Source organism: Cetorhinus maximus, chromosome 19 (genome assembly GCF_964194155.1).
Source record: "Cetorhinus maximus chromosome 19, sCetMax3.hap1.1, whole genome shotgun sequence".
NCBI classification, from domain to species: Eukaryota; Metazoa; Chordata; class Chondrichthyes; order Lamniformes; family Cetorhinidae; genus Cetorhinus; species Cetorhinus maximus.
In genome coordinates this window covers 60,500,329-60,521,382 of record NC_135897.1, presented here as the reverse complement: position 1 = coordinate 60,521,382, position 21,054 = coordinate 60,500,329, and the positions used below count along the sequence as shown (strand labels likewise).

The 21,054-nt window shown below is 41.5% G+C and overlaps 1 protein-coding gene across 2 annotated transcripts in view; it reads left to right on the top strand.

The window, feature by feature from the left end:
- dis3l2 (DIS3 like 3'-5' exoribonuclease 2) overlaps window positions 1-21,054 on the top strand; it is a 297,452-nt gene that overhangs the window by 94,597 nt on the left and 181,801 nt on the right. For both annotated transcript variants that reach the window (XM_078563912.1, XM_078563911.1), the window contains 2 exons: window positions 3,117-3,364; window positions 5,807-5,980. In XM_078563912.1, coding sequence (XP_078420038.1) covers window positions 3,117-3,364; window positions 5,807-5,980 — 422 coding nt within the window. The remainder of the gene's footprint in view (window positions 1-3,116; window positions 3,365-5,806; window positions 5,981-21,054) is intronic.

Genomic DNA, 21,054 nt, shown 5'->3' with positions numbered 1-21,054 from the left:
GTTAGTGGGGTGGTGAAAAAGGCATATGGGACATTTGCCTTTATCATTCGAGGCATAGATTACAAAAGTAGGGAGATCATGTTGGAGTTGTATGGAACCTAGGTGAGGCCACAGCTGGAGTACTGTGTGCAGTTCTGGTCGCCACATTGTAAGAAGGATGTGATTGCACTAGAGAGGGTGCAGAGGAGATTCACCAGGATGTTGCCTGGGATGAAACATTTAAGTTATGAAGAGAGGTTGGATAGCCTTGGGTTGTTTTCTTTGGAGCAAAGAAGACTGAGGGGCGACCTGATCGAGGTGAACAAGATTATGAGGGGCATGGACAGGGTGGATAGGGAGCAGCTGTTCCCCTTAGTTGAAGGGTCAGTCACGAGGGGACACAAGTTCAAGGTGAGGGGCAGGAGGTTTAGGGGGGATGTGAGGAAAAACCTTTTTACCCAGAGGGTGGTGACAGCCTGGAACACGCTGCCTGGGAGGGTGGTGGAGGCGGGTTGCCTCACATCCTTTAAAAAGTACTTGGATGAGCACTTGGCACATCATAATATTCAAGGCTGTGGGCCAAGTGCTGGTAAATGGGATTAGGTAGGTAGGTCAGGTGTTTCTCATGTGTCGGTGCAGACTCGATGGGCTGAAGGGCCTCTTCTGCACTGTATGATTCTGTGACTCTGTGAAATGTTATTGATTTGTTGCTGTCTATTTCAGTCTAGGAAAAATTTCAGTATAGTGCCAATGCATCAGTTTTATATATGAATTCGTGTCTAATCCAAGTAGTGCAACAAACTTGTAACTACATTTCTGTCGCCAGTCTTGAAAACATGTTCAGCAACAGCAACAACTTGGATTACATAGTGCCTTTAACGTCCTAAGGCACTTAAAGGAGTGTTAAACAAAATTTAACACTGAGCCTCATAGGAGATATTAGGACAGGTTGGTTGAAGAGGCAAATTTTATAGAGCATCTTAAAGGAGAGCACCAGAGGTGGACACAGAAAGCATTTAGGAAAGGAATTCCTGAGCTTATGGCCTCGGTAGCCTCAAACTGAACATGAAATTCTAATGTGATATGATCGCTGTCACCTAGAGGCTCCTTTACCATGAGGTTATTGATTAACCCTGTCTCATTGCACACGACCGTGTTTAGGATAACCTGCTCTGTGGTTGGCTCTAGAACGTACTGCTCTAAGAAATTGCCCCAAAAACACTTTGTGAACTCATTTTCCAGGCTACCTTTGCCAATCTGATTTTCCTAATATATATCTATAGATTAAAATTACTCATGATTATCTCAGAACCTTTCTTACATACTCCATTTATTTATTTCTGTATGCTCTGTCCCAATGTAACTACTATAAACTATTCCCACAAATGACCTCTTACCTTTACCATTTCTTATCTCTACCCAAACTAATTCTACATCTTGCTCTTTCAAGCTAAGGTCTTCTCTCAGTGCGGAACTAATGCTGTCCTTAATTAACAGAGCTACCCCGCCACCAATTCCTAGCTTCCTGTCGTTCTGATATGTCAAATACCCTTCGACATTCAGGTCCCAGCCTTGGTCACCTTTCAACCAAGTATCTGTAATGCCTATCAGATCATGCATATTTACCTCTATCTGTGCCAACAATTGATCTCTTTTGTTAGAAATGCTACATACATTCAGTTACAGGTCCATAAACTTTTTTATTTACCATTTTAGGCTTTATCTGCTGGTGCCCTTATAATTGTATGTTCTGCCCCTTCCTGTCATACTCTGGAACTCATTACCCAAATTACTGCCCTGTTCTATTACTTTATTGCATCCCTTTACTACTTTGCCTACTCTCACATGATCTTCCACCCCGCCCACCCCCCACCACCACCAACTATTTAGATGAAAGTTCTCCCTACTGGCCCTAGTTATATGATTTTCCAGAACACTGGTCCCAGCTTGGTTCAGGTGTAGACTGTCCCAGTACTTTCCCCGGTACTGATGCCTGTGCCCCATGAATCGAAACCCATTTCTCCCACACCAATCTTTGGACCACGCATTCATCTCTCTAGTCTCATTTACCCTATGCCAATTTGCTTGTGGCTCAGGTAATAATCCAGGGATTATTACCCTTGAGGCTCTGCTTTTCATTTAGCCCCTAGCTGCTCATACTCCCTATGCAGAACCTCTTTCTTAGTTCTATCGATGTCGTTGGCCTATAAACTACTCCCACAAACGACCTGTTACCTTTACTATTTCTTATCTCTACCCAATCTGATGCTACATCTTGCTTTTTCAAGCTAAGGTCTTCTTACTCTGGGTTCCTGGGCAGCAGTGCAGTCATATTCATAGTGAATTCTTTAGTGATTGATTCAAGTTTCAATTGCTGCAAGGATGTGGGCTGCTGTGTTTAAATTAGATTAATGAAAATTGAACATGGCAATATTGAGAAACCTGGTGTCCTTAGATGGTTGTGAAATGACCCATGGCACTATTCAATAGTGAGTTCTTGTGTCCTGGCCAGTTTTTATCCCTCAACCAACATCAGTAAAGCAGATTATCTGGAATTAATTCCTACATTCAACAGTGAAAGTCTTAGAGGGACAGGGTACTTTGTTCCTTACTATGGTTTGTTAGAGTTCAAAATCTTAACTGTGCAGGATGGCTTGTGAGCACCTACTTGTAGTAACCTGATATGTAATAGACCTTTAAGACCAGTATTGTAATGTAAGGTCACATTATCTTAATACCCAATAGCAGAGTTGCGCGGGCTACCTCTCTATGAGAAAGTCTTGAGTTCGTCACTGATGAGTGAAGACAGTTTTATGTTGTCAGAACACAAGTATAGCTGCAGAGTTTAGTTTGTTAATGAACAGCATGTGCTTATTCTAACAACGATTTCCTGATGTTCTCTGTCTCCGTACCAACTCGGTTACCCCAGTACAAGGGTGCAACCCGGATCCTTTAGCCTAGCAAACCTTAGGGGCACTGGATCCAACACTACCACTGTTAAAAAGTAAGGAATTTGTTTAGGTTCACAAGTGAAATGTTGAATGCTTGTTTAAAAAAATGCTGTTGAGGATTTTCTTGTAAATGTGAAGATGACTGAAGACTAAAGAATAACAGTGTTATTATTCTCATAAACACAGGTCATTTCCATTGTGGAGAGGAAACATTCCAGAGCTGTGACCGGATTTGTCAAACCGTTACCTGATAAAAACAGTGAACTTTATAAGGAGTTCTTCCTGTTTTCACCTGTTGATCACAGAGTACCTAGAATCTTGGTACCTTCAGAAGACTGCCCAAAAGACTTAATGGCCAGGCCTGCAGATTATGCAAACGTTCTTTTTGTTTGCCGCATTGTGGACTGGAGGGACGACAGCAGTTTTGCAGATGGGTATGAGTAATTTGTCGTTGAAATGTACTAACTTTAAATTGAAATATTAACAATTAGTATAGTGTTGTATTATAAACAGCATTTTCCATCGTGGTGCCTTAAGTATGCTTCTTAAGAGGTATAATTCAAATAATTTTTGTCTAATGTCGACTAAATTAAAATCATTTTCTATAAGAAAGTAACTTAATTTTGGGAATGATAAAACCTGAGAAAAGACAAACATGGAAGAAATATTTGGTCTCTATTAGTACTTAAAAAGAAATAGGAGCCGGAGTAGGTAATTTGGCTCCTCAAGCTTGCCCTGCCAGTCAATAAGATCAGCCTCAGTTCTACTTTTCTGCCTGTCCCCCACAACCTGTCGATCAAAAATCTGTCTAACTCAGCCTTTAATGTATTCATTACCCAGCCTCCACTGTTCGCTGAGGGAGAGAATTTCAAACACTAACAACCCTCTGAGAATAAATTCCTCCTCACCTTCATCTCAAATGGGAGACTCCTTATTTTGAAAATGCAGTGCAAGGGCCGGAGTGGAATGGGGTGTGATCTGCAGCGCACCCCTCCCCCTGTCCCCCTGAACCTACTGCTGAGTTCCTGATTGGGCACAGAGTGCCAGATAACGAGGGACCCCCCCCTGAGAGGCCACTGGAAAAACTGATAGGTTTGCTGGACAGCCTTCGCAAGGTATGGGAAAGCTGTGCGGCTCCCATTTAACCCCTGAGCCATCACTGAATTGTTCGAGGTGGTTGCTGTTGGAAATGGGTGACAATGATAGCATGAATATGAAGTTGGAAGTTCATCTCGGGAACAAGTGTGACACCAAGGTTGTGAACAGATTGACTTAATCTCAAACCGTTGCCAAGGAGAGGGTTGGAGTCGGAGCTAGAGAGCCGAGTTTTGAGCAGGGACTGAAAATGGATGGCTGCAGTCTTCCTAATATTTAGGCGGAGGACATTTTTATTCATCCAATACATTGTTGGATAAGCAGTCTGATGATGTAGCAATAGTGGAGGAATCGAGAGAGGTGGTGGTGAGGTAGAGCTGGGTGTTGTCAGGCAGTGTACATGTGAACAGTAATGCTTTGCCTTAGGCTGATGCCACCAAGGGGCAGCATGCAGATAAAAAAAATAGGAGAGGGCCAAGGATAGATCTTTCGGGATACCATAGATAACTGTGGGAGTAGGAAGCGAAGCCATGGCAAGTGTTTCTCTGGCTATGGTTAGATAGTTAAGAATGGAACCAAATTAGAGCAGTCCCACCCAGCTAGATGACAGCAGAGAGGCATTAGAGGGGTTGCTGTGGTTAACCTTGTTAAAGGCTGCAGGCAGGGCGAAAGGACAAAGAGGAAAAATTTACCTTTTACACGGCCACATAGGATGTCACTTGTGACTTTGATAAGTGCTGGTTCTGTACTGTGGCAGAGACGGAAAACTGGAGGGATTCAAACAGAGTGTTCTGGGAAAGATGGGAATGGATTTGGGAGGCAGCAATGTGTTCTAGGTCTTTGGAGATGAAAGGGAGGTTGGAGATGGGATGGTGGTTTACAAGGACAGTGGGGGTCAAGGGTTGTTTTTTTGAAGCGAGGGGTGATGACGGCAGAATTAAAAAAAAGAGGGATAACAGCTAACGTCTCAGCCTGTCAGTTGCTGAAATGCTTATCCATGCATTCTTTACCTCCAGATTCAACTAATAATGCCTTCCTGGCCAACCCCCCATCTTCCATCCTTCATAAACTTGAGCTCATCCAAAATTCTTCTGCCCATATCCTAAACCCACACCATGGTCCTAGTCATCCATCACTCCAGCACTCACTGACCTTTGTTGGCTCCTGATGCATCAACACCTCAAATCTAAAATTCTTATCCCCATGTTCAAATTTTTTCATGACCGTAACTCTCTTTGTCTCTAACTACCTCCAGCTCTACAGTCCTTCAAAAACTTAGTGTTCCTCCAGCTCTGTCTTGCTCAGTCCTTTCATCTTCCAATGATAGCCGCTTCTTCAACCATCTAGACCCTAAACTTTGTAATCCTCTTTCTAAGTCTCTCCTCCTCTTTCAAATTCCTTTGGGCCCTTCTTCAGACCTACTCTTGACCAAACTTTTAGTCTTGCCTCTTATTACCTCAATATGCAACTTGGTGTCAGTTTTTGCTGCATTACGCTCCTCTGAAACGCTGTGAAGTGTACCCTTGTGTTAAAGAATCTGTGTCAATGCATGTTGTTGACTCAGATAATACCACTGAGTCAATGTTGACACAGAAATCGAGTTAAAATGATGCATTGAAGTTGATGTAATGTTAGCTGAGATGTAATCCTTAACCTAACCAGCTTGGCAAAGCATCATGACAAATCTATTAAAGGATTGAGACCCCTCAAAACAAATAAAGACATTGACAAAGTGAAATGCACAGTACAACTTTGCTTGTTTTGTGTTTATTTGTAAACAGGCATTTAGCCAAAAGTCTAGGGCAAGCTGGCGAAATTGAACCTGAAACTGAGGGCATCCTTATTGAGTATGATGTGGATTTCTCAGACTTCCCTAATGAGGTTTTGGAATGTCTACCAAAATCTATACCATGGACCATCCCAAAAGAAGAATTACAAAAACGTAAAGATTTACGGTAAGTATGTTTAGTATAAAAGCAAATTTTAATGCTGTTTTAGTTGACATGTACGTATGCTTTGATTTATAAATCATGTTGGAGATTGACACTTAAACTAGAAATTCGACCATCGAGTGGAAGTAGTTTATTCGGGAGGGTGTTATAGACTCTAGCTGTGAGTGAACTCTAAACCTGGATGCTGAGGGTTAAATTTGAAGCAAACCAAGAATGTACTTCACAGCAGGAATCTAATGAATAAGACTTCAGTCCCCAAAACAAGTATGTCAAGTGAGATTTTGTAGCAACCTATGTATTGCCTATTCACTAAACAATTTATTATGTTGAGTAATAGTGATTGTACAGTATTACTGCCCAATTTATGAGTATGTGGTTGACCTCTTCCTAAAGATAGTAGTTTTATAGGTGTTTCTATGGGTATCATGTTTGGCTTGGCTCAGTTACTTTCATTCTTTCTTGAGCCAATATGCTGTGGATTCAAGCCCCATTCCAGGAGTTGAGAAAATAATCTGGGCTGATGCTTCAGTATGGTACTGACTTGTAAGAGATGCCTTCTTTCAGATGAGCTGTTAAATCAAGGACCATTTTGCCTGTTTAGGTGATCATAGAATTATAGAAATTTACAGCATAGAATCAGGTGTAATGCTAATTTTGCACCCCATCCAATATTACTAGTTGACTTGAATGGAGAGTAAAATCAGATGTGTTGTCAAACCAACACTGTACCTAAACCATCAGTTTTCCTACTGGTTTAAATTGAATAAAAACAAGCCTAAAATTGCCCCCATTAGTTGGGGTATAAAATCAACATTGCGCATGACCCCATGGCTTTCCAACCTGTGAATTATGTAAAAATTGTAACCCTTAAGTCTGCCTTCAGGTTGTTGGGATGGTGAGAGGGGAGGGAAGAGAAAGATAGAGCTGAATTTTACAGGAGGTGGGGTCTGTATTGCTTCTCCCCTCCTCACCCCCCAGTTACAGAACGCCCCGCAGCAATAATATGCAGGGTCAGCTGAAACGAACAGAGAGTGAGACTTCTGTCTATTAGTGGGAGGAAGTCCTACCCTCAAGCTGCCAGCATAATTTGATTGGCTGGCAGCTCTAGCAATCCCAGCAGTGCCAGAATTCAGTAGTGGTTGCTGCTGGGACTGCAACCAGCCCCTGTGAAGAGAAACAATGAATCCTGGACTAATGAATAAGTCCTGGGCTTTTAGGGCGGGAAGGGATCTGGCACCCTAGGGAGAAACTGAGCGGTGGCAGGATTTGGAGGCTAGGCTAGGATGCACAAAGTCGATGTGGTGATGGGGGGGTGGGGGGTGCCCCCTATGAGCACAGGGCACACTCCAAAGGAATATCCCCTCCTTCCTTCCAACCTTTTTACCTGTTGAGTAAAAAAGAAACGGCCTTCCCACTCCTGCCCGCAAGCCCACACCAACTGTATTAAGGCATGGGCAGTGTAATGTTCAGGTCAATTGGCTTGTAACAAGCTCAATTGCCTGTTAATTATATTTCTAAAACATGGTGGCAGGCTGCAGATTTTGCCTACCATTTTATGGGGATAGGGTCGGGAGTGAGTGGGAAAACAGTGGTTTAGCCACCCATCATATATTAAGTGCCCCCCGGCTGAAAGCGCACATGGCGATGGGCCCTAAAATCCAGCCCATAGAGGAGCTGTTTGGACAACATACAGAACAGGAGATATATATATATATATATATATAAAGGTAGAGAAGAATTGTGCAAGGTGCACAGAAATAGTTTTGAGAGATGGGGCACAGGAAATATAGAAGCAACAAGATATAGTGTGTGTGAGCTGTATAAGGTAGGAAAAGAATAGAAGGCAAAGACAATATTTCACCTGTGACAATTCTGTGAAGAACTTGTCCCTTGAGTAAATTCTCAAGGAATATCATCCAATATGATTTTCTCCAGTGGACTCCAAATATGTATCCTATTTGTGTAGAAGTTGAACTATAGTCAAACATGGAGGAAGGCCACTTGTGAAAGTAAGACATGGAAAGATACAGTTATGCACTTTAGGAATTTGTGTGTTAGATTCATGTCAACCATGGACATCTATCAGCATTGACAATGTGACGCTGGTCATTGTTGATAGCTTCACATACCTAGGCCCTACAAGTACCTGCAATCTTTCACTTGATGCTGAAATCAACACCCACATCATAAAAGCTGCAAGCTGTTATGTCCAAGTAAGAGAGCTTGGAACAACAACAACCTGACTGAAAATATGAAATTGCAAGTCTACAAAGCCTGTGTCCTCAGTGCACTCCTCTGCATATGCGAGGCAGGAGAAAAGGTTGAAGAGTTGCCACCTTTGCTGTCTCAGACGTATCCTTGGCATCTCTTTGCAGGACGAAGTCACCAACTCTGAGGTCTTGTAATGTGCTACACATTACTAAGCTAACAATGCCTGCACCGGCACGGTCACATTCATTAGATGGATGACAACTGTCTACCCAAAGACTTTCTGTATGGTAAACTGGCCACTGGGTCACAACCTCCTGGGTGTCCATAGCTCCACTGCAAGGATACCTGCAAGTGAAATATGAAGATGGTGGACATTGCCACAGCCAACTGGGAGACACTTGCCGATGGCGGTGACCTCTGGAAGCTGACTGTTTGGAGGGGCGTTGGTAGAGGAAAGCAGAAATTAAAAGCTCAGCTGGCCGAGAAGAAGGCCTTGAGAAAACAGGTGCCAGAAAATCCTGCACCTTCTCAGCCCACTGTCCTCATCTGCAGCAAATGTGGCAGCGACTGCCATGCCAGAGTGGGGTCTTGAGCCACACCAAGAAATGTTTAATGCATAACTGGGTTAGTCATAGTGTGATCGGTTTAGAGGGACTGGAATTCTTAAAATGCATCCAGTCGAACTTTTTAAGTCAGTATGTAGAAGGTCCTACAAGAGAGTCGTGGACTTAATTTTTAGGGAATGAAGCCGGGCAAGTAGTCGAGGTATCAGTGGGGGAACATTTTGCAGATAGTGATCATAACTCCATTAGATTCAAGGTTGTTATGGAAAAGGACAAGGATGGGCCAGAAATCAAAGTTCTAAATTGGCGGAAGGCCGATTTTAATAAGATCAGATATGATTTGGCCAAAGTGGACTGGGAGCAGCTACTTTTAGGTAAATCTCCGTCAGTGTAGTGGGACTCATTCAAGAGGGAAATAGGGAGAGTACAGGGCCAACATGTTCCAGTAAAGACAAAGGGTGGGACCAACAAATCCGGGGAATCCCGGATGTCAAGTGAAAAACAGGATTGGATAAAGAGAAAAAGGGAGGCTTATGGTAGAAACCGAGGGCACAAAACAGCAGAAGCCCTAGAGGAGTATAGAATGTGTAGGGGGGAACTTAAAAAGGAAATTAGGAGAGCAAACGGGGGCATGAAAAAACATTGGCAGGTAAAATAAAGGAAAATCCAAAATTATTTTACAAGTACATTAAGAGTAAGAGGATAACTAGGGAAAGAGTAGGGCCCATTAAGGACCATAGTGGTAATTTGTGTGCAGAGCCAGAAGAGGTAGGTAGGGTTCTAAATGAATACTTTGTGTCGGTATTCTCAAGTGAGGGAGACGACGTGGGTATGGAAATCAGGCAGAAGGACTGTGATTTAATTAAAGAATTTAGCATAGAAAGGGAGGAGGTTCTCAGTGGTCTGGCAGGCTTAAAAGTAGATAAATCTCCAGGCCCGGGTGAAATGTATCCCAGGCTGTTGAGTGAGGCAAGGGAGGAGATAGCAGGGGCGCTGGCAATAATTTTCAATACCTCTCTGGCCACAGGAGAGGTGCCAGAGGACTGGAGGACAGCCAATGTGGTACCGTTATTCAAGAAGGGAGGAAGGGATAAACCAGGGAACTACAGGCCAGTCAGTCTAACCTCAGTGGTAGGGAAACAATTGGAAGCAATTCTGAGGGACAGAATTAATCTACACTTGGAGAGGCAGGGATTAATCAAGGACAGTCAGCATAGTTTTGTTAAGGGGAGGTCATGTCTGACCAATTTGATTGAATTTTTCGAAGAGGTGACCAGGTGTGTAGATGAGGGCAATGCATTTGACTTCAGCAAAGCTTTCGATAAGGTGCTGCATGGGAGACTGATATCGAAGGTAAGGGCCCACGGGATCCAAGGCAGTTTGGCAAATTGGATCCAGAATTGGCTGAGTGGCAGGAAGCAGAGGGTGATGGTCGAGGGGTGTTTTTGTGACTGGACGCCTGTGTCCACAGGGATCGGTGTTGGGTCCCTTGCTCTTTGTGGTTATATATAAACAATTTAGACTTGAATGTAGGAGGGTTGATCATTAAGTTCGTGGATGACACGAAAATTGGTGGGGTAGTAAATAGTGAGGAGGATAGCCTTAGATTACAGGAGGATATAGATGGGCTGATCAGTGGCAAATGGAATTTAATCCGGATAAGTGTGAGGTGATGCACTGGAGCAGGACAGACAAGGTACGGGAATACACGATGAATGTTAGGACCCTGGGAAGTACCGAGGATCAGAGGGACCTTGATGTGCATCTCCACCGGTCCCTTAAGATAGCAGGACAGGTAGCTAAGGTGGTTAAGAAGGCATATGGGATACTTGCCTTTATTAGCTGAGGCATAGAATATAAGAGCAGGGAGGTCATGCTGGAACTGTATAAAACGCTGGCTAGGCCACAGCTAAAGTATTGCGTGCAGTTCTGGAATCCACATTATAGGAAGGATGTGATTGCACTAGCGTGAGTGCAGTGGAGATCTACCAGGATGTTGCCTGGGCTGGAGAGTTTTAGGTATGAGGAGAGATTAGGTAGACTGGGGTTATTTTCCCTGGAGCAGAGGAGATTGAGGGGGGCCATGATTGAGGTGTATAAAATTGTGAGGGGCATAGATAGGGGAGACAGGAAGGAACTTTTCCCCTTGGTGGAGGGATCAATAACCAGGGGGAATAGATTTAAGGTAAAGGGCAGGAGGTTTAGAGGGGATGTGAGGAAGAATTTTTTCACCCAGAGGGTGGTGGGAATCTGGAACTCACTGCCTGAAAGGGTGGCAGAGGGAGAAACCATCATAACATTTAAGAAGTATTTGGATGTGCACTTGCGATGCCATGGCATACAAGGCTATGGGCCTAGTGCTGGAAAATGGGATTAGAATAGTTAGGCACTAGTAGTTTGGCCGGCACAGACTTGATGGGCTGAAAGGCCTTTTTCTGTGCTGTAGACCTCTATGACTCTGAGAGTGGAGCAGCAAAGTGCAAACCATCATCTCACAAGATTGAAGGTTTCCAATGTGTGATAAAGTCAAATTGAGCCATTTTGGATATCTGCAAAACCCATGCTAACTTCATATGAAGTGGATTTACAATTTTAATGTAATTAGATCACTGCAGAAAGAGTTTAAAATAAATCCCAAGTTGCAAAAAAAGCTGTAAAACATTTTGAGAGGTATTACAATACTGATATTGAGCTTTCCTTTGTTCAGTGCAATACTTGGAGAGTTTTCTTGTTGCTATGGTAATCTGAATGTTGTGTGAGACATGCATGTAAGCAGTCATTTGAAAACTGACGATATTTTGGACAGCAATCAGCAGCTAGTATGATGGCTTTCAGGTGCAAAGATATTTTGGCAAACTTGGCAAGATAGATATGATATCCTAGAAGAAAAATACAAAAATCATGAAACAGTCTTTCAAAGCAAACTATGCAGAACAATTAGATGTTAGTTACCTTATATTAATTTTGAAATACAATCATGTTTATTAAACAGTAACTTGTGGTTTTGACTGTAAATTGAACCGTCCATTTCCTGAAGGGTTAATTCTGATAAAACAATTAGCCTTTGGCATGATGTTGCTACAGACTGTACCTCAAGCCCATTTGTATTTGACACTTGTAGTGCAGCGCTTTATTGATTCAATTTACGTAATTAACAGGAATGCACAATATATATAAATCTGCAACTTTTAAAGATATGTATGAATGGATTTTGATGTTCCCATCATGGAAACGCTTTCCATTTTTTAGGCAAGTATGGAATTCTAATACCAAACAATGTTGAAATGGTTCATTAAAATTGATCTATATTTTTGCTTTGAGTGGATGGATGTATTAAATGTGCGCATGTTTCGTTTTGGTATAACTAAGGAATGGTAGAGAAAGGTAATTCTGGTAATATTTATGCAAAGAGAAAGCAATCTTTAATTAATTAAAAGAATTTGTGTTTTCATCTTAACTCCCTTGAGGAAGTCATTCTTCTTTTTCATTACCAAATTAGTTAATGTTTTTGAACTGAATTCAGTGATTTGGATATCGACATTTGGGACTGGAAGGGCAGCACTCCCACGTACATATCTCAGGTGCTAACGAATGAGCCTACGGATAGTCGTTTCTTTTTTCTTAGTAATACTGTAGCCATGGATACATCAAACAAAACAAGTTATGCTTTCTTTTAAGCAAATGGAATTTGAAACAGATTTTTAAATAGTGTAATTGTATATTACTCAGATTGAAGCTGAATTGTATCTGCATTGTAAACTGATGAGCCTCACTCTGAATACTATAGAAAGAAATTAACTCCTGGCCCAGAATACTACACACTTGTTTTTTGTTTCAGTTGTAGTATTATGTGCTGGTAATAAAAATTGAACTTGTTTTAACTGAAAAGAAAAGCACTTTTTGGGTATTTGTTATCTTCCAACAACTTATCTTAAGTTTGCAAAAAGCCTGCTAAGTTTTTACTTGTTTTAGCATTAAATATTAAATTGAGATTTAAATTATTTGATTCTAACTCTGATTTTGTAAAACTGGCTGCATTGTGTTCAAAGTAAATATCTCTAAAATTAGGTAGATTTTCCTGAAGAATCCTGATTGCGGCTTCAAATTTCACATTCAGACTTTAGCTTTGAATGTGTTTTCTGCTGGCAATCTATCTTTATTTCATTAATCCTGGGTAATATGTTCTTTTACATCTCAACTGAATGCATTTTAACAAGAAAATATAAAAATCCTGTGTCACGTAGGGATAGAGATGTGATTTTCCTGGTCTTGGGGTAAAACTTAACTTGGTGAGATTGATGCACAAGCTTTTGTTTGCAATCTAAGAGGGTTCTGGCCTGAGTATTTGGCCTACAGCTGGATTGTAGGACTATCACTTGTCATCCGACTAGTGCTGGACCTTATCCCTGCCCATACATTGGGCCAGTTTGTACACTTACATTCTAGTTTCCTTGAAATGTGTCGCTTCCATGCTGACTGGTCCTGTCATTGAGTGACTCCACACAAGCAGACACCGCTTTCTGTGACTTGAGAGTGAGATCAGTTTTTCTCACTATAACAGATGGACCAACTCCTATAAATTAGTCGAAAGAGATACAACTTTGAAGTAAAATTGCACATTACTTGTGAGAAAGTGCTCTGAAACCTCAGGATTTTGCTGTGAAACAGAAGGCCGTTTTCTGATGTCGCAAATAATGAAATTAATGGCAGTCTGTATAGCAAAAATGCCCTGTTGTATCCCTGCATTGACAAGTGCCCGAGTGCATCCCGGGCATTTCTCAAGCCTTGCTCCCTCACCAGTTGCTCTTTGCCGTGCATGTTTGGGTAGGGGTGGGGATGTTGCAGACACAGAGATGTTTTTGGTTTAAAATGTGATTGCAGAAGGGGCAGTGGATGTCAAAAAAAATTAAATGGTAAAAGTTAGAAAAAAAATTGTGGGGCCTGTATTCTGGAAGATTGAGCAATATGTATGTCAATGCTACACATTTAAACAAAACTAAAAAGTTAGAAAAAAATAACTTGAGGATTAGATGATACTCTTTTTCATTGCACTTCTTCCTCTATCAAAGGCTCACTACCCTCCTCTAGGCACTTGACTGCTCAATGTTGTTGACATTTTCTGCAGATAGCAAGGTTACTTAGCCACTGTCTAGCACACATGTGAAAAAGGAAGAATTTGCATTTATACAGTACCTTTCAAGACCTCATGACAGCCCAAAGCAATTTACAAATTATAAAATTAATAGCCAGGTCACTTGCTTCTTTAGGTGTTGTTTGAAGGTTAAAAGTTGACACGGACACCTGGAGTACACACCTAATGTATTTCAAATAATGTCATGGGCTTACCCATCTGAGAGAACAGATCGGACCTCTGTGTAATGTCTTATCCAGAAGACAGCATCTCTGACAGTACAGAACTCCCACAGTATTCCATTGAAACGTCAACCTAAATTATGTGCATTGAAGTCTCTGGAGTTGAGCTTGAACTCACGAACTTCTGGTTAAAAGGCAAGAATGCTACTATTGAGCCAAGGCTGACACTTTCTACAATCATTATGGTGGCAGATTTTATCTTCTGACCTGACAAATGGAGGAGAGAGTGGGTGAGGAAAAGGGGAATGATTTGGCGGTGTTAGTGATGGATACTAACAAAGTGCTAAAATGTCAGGACGTCCTAGGAGATTGTGTTATGACAGAATCCATATGGATACAGTTAAGAAATAGGAAGGGAAATGTCACAATTTTTTGTGTGCACTATAGGTCAGCAAACAGTAGAGGTGAGGCTAGACTTAGAAATTTGTAGATAGTTTGAAGATAGTTCAAGTAACAGCCATAGGGTGATAACATTGGCTGATTTTGAAAATGGACAAATAAAAGTAATTCAGCTGGTCAAAGTGGAGAATCATTTTTAGAATGCATTCAAGACTGCTTTCTGGATTAGTCTGTTTCTATTCCTTATTATTTATTTATTGCTAGAGTGGTTGGGATGGGTTTAAACTAAAATGGCAGGGGGATGGGAACCTATGCAAGGAGTCAGAGGAGGGGGAGTCAAGGACAAGAACAAAAGACAGAAAGGGGAATAAGAAAAGTGATAGGCAGAGAAATCAAGGGCAACAATCACACAGGGTCTCAGTGAAAAATAGTGGGAACGGGACAAGTAATATTAAAAAGACAAGCCTTAAGGCTTTTTTGCCTTAAAGTGAGGAGCATTGCTCAATAAAGTGGATGAATTAACTGTGCAAATAGATGTAAACAGGTATGATATAGTCGGGATTACGGAGACATGGCTGCAGGGTGACCAGGGACGGGAACTGAACATCCAGGGATATTCAGTATTTAGGAAGTACAGACAAAAAGGAAAAGGCGGCGGAGTTGCATTGCTGGTTAAAGAGGAAATTAACGCAATAGTGAGGAAAGATATTAGCTCCGCCGATGTGGAATCTGTATGGATAGAGCTGAGAAACACTAAGGGGCAGAAAACGTTAATGGGGGTTGTAGATAGACCCCCAAATTGTAGTGGCGATGTTGGGTATGGCATTAAACAGGAAATTAGAGACACATGCAATAAAGGAACATCTGTAATTATGACTTTAATCTGCATATAGATTGGACAAATCAAATTAATAACAATGCCATAGAGGAGCAATTCCTGGAATGTATACGGGTTGGTTTTCTGGACCAGTATATTGAGGAACCAACTCGAAAACAGGCCATCCTAGACTGGGTATTGTGTAATGAGAAAGGAATAATTGGCAATCTAGTTGTGCGAGCCCCTTGGGAATGAGCAACCATAATATGATAGAATTCTTCATCAAGATGGAGAGTGAATTAGTTGATTCTGAGACTAGGGTCCTGAATCTTAATAAAGGAAACTACGATGGTATGAGGCGCGAGTTGGCTATGATTGATTGGGAAACATTACTTAGAGGGATGCCGGTGGATAGGCAATGGCAAACATTCAAAGAGTGCATGGGTGAACTGCAACAATTATTTATTCCTGTCTGGCGCAAAAGTAAAACAGGAAAGCTGGCCAAACCATGGCTTAAAAGGGAAATTAGAGATAGTATTGGATCCAAGGAAGAGGCATACAAATTGACTAAAAAAAACAACAGACCTGAGGATTGGGAGCAGTTTAGAATTCAGCAAAGGAAAACCAAGGGATTGATTAAGAAGGGGAAAATAAAGTACTAGAGTGCGGGGAACATAAAAAACTGACTGTAAAAGTTTCTATAGGTATGTGAAGAGAAAAAGATTGATGAAGACAAATATAGGTCCCTTACAGTCAGAAACAGGGGAATTTATAATGGGTAACAAAGAAATGGCTGAACAACTAAATGCGTACTTTGGCTCTGTCTTCACAAAGGAGGACACAAATAACATACCAGAAATGTTGGGGAACACAGGGTTTAGTGAGAGGGAGGAACTGAAAGAAATCAGTATTAGAGGGGAAATGGTGTTGGGAAAATTGATGGGATTGAAGGCCGATAAATCCCCAAGGCCTGATAATCTACATCCCAGAGTACTTAAGTGGCCCTAGAAATAGTGGATGCATTGGTGGTCATCTTCCCAGATTCTATAGACTCTGGAACAGTTCCTACATATTGGAGGGTAGTTAATGTAACCCCACTATTTAAAAAGGGAGGTAGAGAGAAAACAGGGAATTATAGACCAGTCAGCCTGATGTCGGTAGTGGGGAAAATTCTAGAGTCCATTATAAAAGGTTTAATAGTTGAGCACTTGGAAAACAGTGGCAGAATCGGACAGAGTCATGGATTTATGAAAGGGAAATCATGCCTGACAAATCTACTGGAATTTTTCGGGGATGTAACTAATAGAGCTGATGAGGGGGAACCAGTGGATGTGGTTTATTTGGACTTTCAGAAGGCTTTCGACAAAATCCCACATAAGAGATTAGTGTGTAAAATTAAAGCGCATGGGATTGGGAGTAGTGTATTGAGAGGAATAGAAAACTGGTTGGCAGACAGGAAACAAAGAGTAGGAATAAACGGGTCTTTTTCCGAACGGCAGGCAGTGACTAGTGGGGTACTGCAGGGATCGGTGCTGGGACCCCAGCGATTCACAATATATATTAATGATTTAGATGAGGGAACTAAATGTAATATCTCCAAATTTGCAGATGACACAAAGCTGGATGGGAGGGTGAGCTGTGAGGAGGATGCAGAGATGCTTCAGTGTGATTTGGACAAGCTGAGTGAGTGGGCAAATGCATAGCAGATGCAGTATAGTGTGGATAGATGTGAGGTTATCCACTTTGGTAGCAAAAACAGGAAGGCAGATTATTATCTGAATGGCTTTAAATTGCGAGAGGGGAATGTGGAACGAGACCTGGAAGTCCTCGTACACCAGTCGCTGAAGGTAAGCATAAAGTTGCAACAGGCGGTAAAGAAGGCAAATGGTATATTGGCCTTCATAGCCAGAGGATTTGAGTACAGGAGCAGAGATGTTTTGCTGCAATTATACAGGGCCTTGATGAGACCACACCTGGAATATTGTGTACAGTTTTGGTCTCCTTGTCTGAGGAAGGATGTTCTTGCTATAGAGGGAGTGCAGCGAAGGTTTACCAGACTGATTCCTGGGATGGCAGGACTGACATATGAGGAGAGATTGAGTCGGTTAGGATATATTCGCTAGAGTTCAGAAGAATGAGGGGGGGCGGGATCTCATAGAAACCTATAAAATTCTAACAGGACTAGGCAGGGTAGATGCAGGAAGGATGTTCCCGTTGGTGGGGGAGTCCAGAACCAGGGGTCACAGTCTGAGGATACGGGGTAGACCATTTAGGGCTGAGACGAGGAGAAATTTCTTCACCCAGAGAGTGATGAGCCTGTGGAATTCGCTACCACAGAAAGTAGTTGAGGCCAAAACATTGTATGTTTTCAAGAAGGAGTTAGATAAAGCTCTTGGGGCACAAGGGATACGGGGAGAAAGTGGGAGCAGGCTATTGAGTTGGATGATCAGCCATGATCATGATGAATGGCGGAGTAGGCTCGAAGGGCTGAATGGCCTACTCATATTTTCTATGTTTCCTATCTTTTTTATGTAAAGAAAGAAGAGTACCAGATTTTGTTCTGAGAAATGAATTGGGGAAAACTGCTGATGTGAGAGCAAGCGAACAGTTAGAAAACAGTGATTGAAACATACTCAAGTTCAATATAAGACTAAAAGACAGTGAAGAGTCAGATAGGACAGCCGTACTGAAAACATGCAAAGTACAGAGATAAAGTGTGGCCTGGCCAAAATTATAAGGCAAAACAGTTTGCAAACAGGTTGAAGCATAAGCAGTGGAAAATCTTAAAATATGCGATGCATATAGTGCAAAATTGAAGATATTTCTATAAGATAAACAGAGGTTGCATAACGCTATGGAGATCCATAAATAAATAGTGTAAAATTCAACTCAAGCTTGAAAAAGAAACATTTGATAAGGGTATAGTTACCAATAAGAAGGATAATCATAAGGAGTATATAAAATGTAGAAATGAAGAAAGAAACTAAATAAAAAGTTTAGGGATGTGAAAACATTGATTAGGACGGCTAAAATTGATCATGACAAATACCAATAAAATAAATAGTAAAGATATAAAAAGTAAATGTTTAGACAGGGCGCGATCAAATCAGAGATGAATAAGGGGCAGTCCAGTTCTCGGGGAGAAAGATATAACAAATTGCATTTATATAGTGCCGTTAAAGTAGTAAAACTATCCAAGGTGCTTCACTGGAGAGTTATCAGACAAAAACTGACAAGGCCAAAGAAGGAGACGTTAGTACATATGATCAAAAGGCTGCTTAATGAGGTTGCTTTAAGTAACTTCTTACCGTAGGAGGAGAGAGATAGAGCTTAGCACCTAAATGACTGAAGGTTTGACAATGAGAGAGGGAGATATTAAATATTTTGCATTAATATTTACAAAGGAAGTGAAAATGTAGGTATTCTAGAGAAAGATGGGAAACATTTGATGGAACTAACTATTGAAAAGGAATGGGTTCTGAAACAGAGGAACTTAGTGGACATTTCACTGGCCTTTTATGTCCATCAGTGGCTGTTGAAATCAGAGAGAAGGTACCAGAGGCACTGGTCACAATTTTTCAGTTTTTACAGGACTTGGACCAATGTGCTCGCAAGGTTTACTAGTGTGGCAGGGAGATGGGCACCAGCATATAGAAGTAGAAAAGACAAATAGGATACATAAATGAGTGAGGGTGTTGGATAGTACTGGAGAAAGAAATTATACCCCAAAGGATAGGAGCAGACTAAGAAGGACTAAGACAGTTTTAGAATGCATGTATGCAAGCACACAAAGTGTGGTGAATAAGGTTGATGAGCTACAAGTACCGATAGCAATGTGGGAATATGATATTGGGGCAATAACAGAAACCTGGTTAAAAATGGTGAGGATTGGGACTTAATATTCAAAAATGCAAAGTGTCCGGAAAAGATAGGTTGGAAAAAAGGGCAGTACTGATTAGGGAAGACATTTTAGTGTTGGAAAGAGATGTCCTTGAGCGGACAAGGACAAAATCCATTTCGCTAGAGTTGAGAGGCCAAAATAGAATGAAGAGGCTAGTGAGAGTACTCCATAAACCTCCATATAGTGAGTGTGAGAGAGAAACAAATCTGCAGGGAAATCACAGAGAAATGCAAGGATAAGTGGTGATATTGGGAGATTTTAATTATCCAAATATTAATTGGGATAATGCTAGACTAAAGGGAAAGGCAAAGGAGGAATTCCTGAAATGTGTTCAGGAGAACTTCCTTGACCAGTATGTTCTTGGTTCAACAAGGAAGGAGGCATGGTGAATATGATGAAACAAAAAAGAGGTGTATGGTGTATTTCAGGTGAGTTCTTCAAATGACAACAAGGCCAAATACAATAAGTGAGAGGGGAAGTGAAGAAAAATTATAACTGGCAAAGGGAGAATATAGGAATAGAATGGCAGTTAACATAAAAGGGAACCCAAAAATCTTCTACCAGCATGTAAATAGTAAGCAGATTTGGGGTTGGTCTTATTACAGACAAAGAGAGAGATATATGGTTAGAGGTGCAGGGCAAGGTGAGAATACTTAATACTTTGTATCGATGTTTACTAAGGAGAGGGTGCTAACAAAATATCAGTAGAAGCCAAGATGGTGTGGGAATTGACAGGAAAGATGCACTGGAATGACTGTAAAATTTGTAAAAGACAGATTGTGCTTAATCTGATTGAATGTTTTGATGAATAACTGGGAAGATTGATGAAGGGGATGCAATGGATATTGTCAATGTAGATTTTAAGAATGCCTTTGAAAAAGTACCACATGATAGACTGATTTAACAAAATTGAGGATCCTGGAATAGCAGTGTCAGATTGGATAAAAAATTGGCTTCAGGACAATTGGCTTAACTGTGTCCAGTTCTGGTCATCACGCTTTAGGAAAGATGGCAAATGGTTGTTTTTCACACTGGAGGATGGTAAACAGTGTTCCCCAAGGTTCAGTGCAAAGACTGTTGCTTTTTTTTGATATGTATAAATGACTTTATGGTCCCAACTGGTGTTACTACTGGACAAGTCAGATCCCAGGGTGGAACCCGACTTCATAGATCCTAACTTATATTTTTGTTTAGAAACATGGAGGGCGACCATTGAACATGGAGTCAGCTGATGAACTTTTAACAAAAGAACAAAATATTTATTAAACAAGAAAATATTAACTATACGACCATACTCCTTCACCCACAACTATACCTTTGCAGATTCGTAAGGATAACACAAGTTACAAAAGCTATCTTATACTCTCATGTTCACAGGAAGTACACAGTCCATGTAAGCTAATAGGTGACCTGTGATCAGGCACACCACACTCTGAAACCAAATGACGATGCCATCCCAAACAGATGCTTATGGATCCCTCATCAACTACCCCAGACACATGTCGCACCATGAGCCACCAGTCTCACTGAACTCTGTCTTTCACATGAGAGTCTCCAATCGCCAATCTCAACCCATTTGGGAATCTTCTGCCAAACAACGCTTTCTCTCGGACGCCTTCCACAGAGGTCCATCTCCAGGGTTTCTAACTCTCCTTCCGTTGTTCCTCTCCCCTGGATCGCCATATGCTTTCAAGCTTTGCCTTCCATGCGCTCTCTCTCAGATACTCAGCGGGGCCAACAGAACACCACTGCTTCATGTGCTGCTTCCTCGAATCTTCTGGCTTCTCTGAAGCCTATTTTGCTTTAAGTCTGCATCCTGCAGCTTTCTCCCTTTAAGCTTGGAGCCTTCCTTTGCTCCTCACTCTTAACTTCA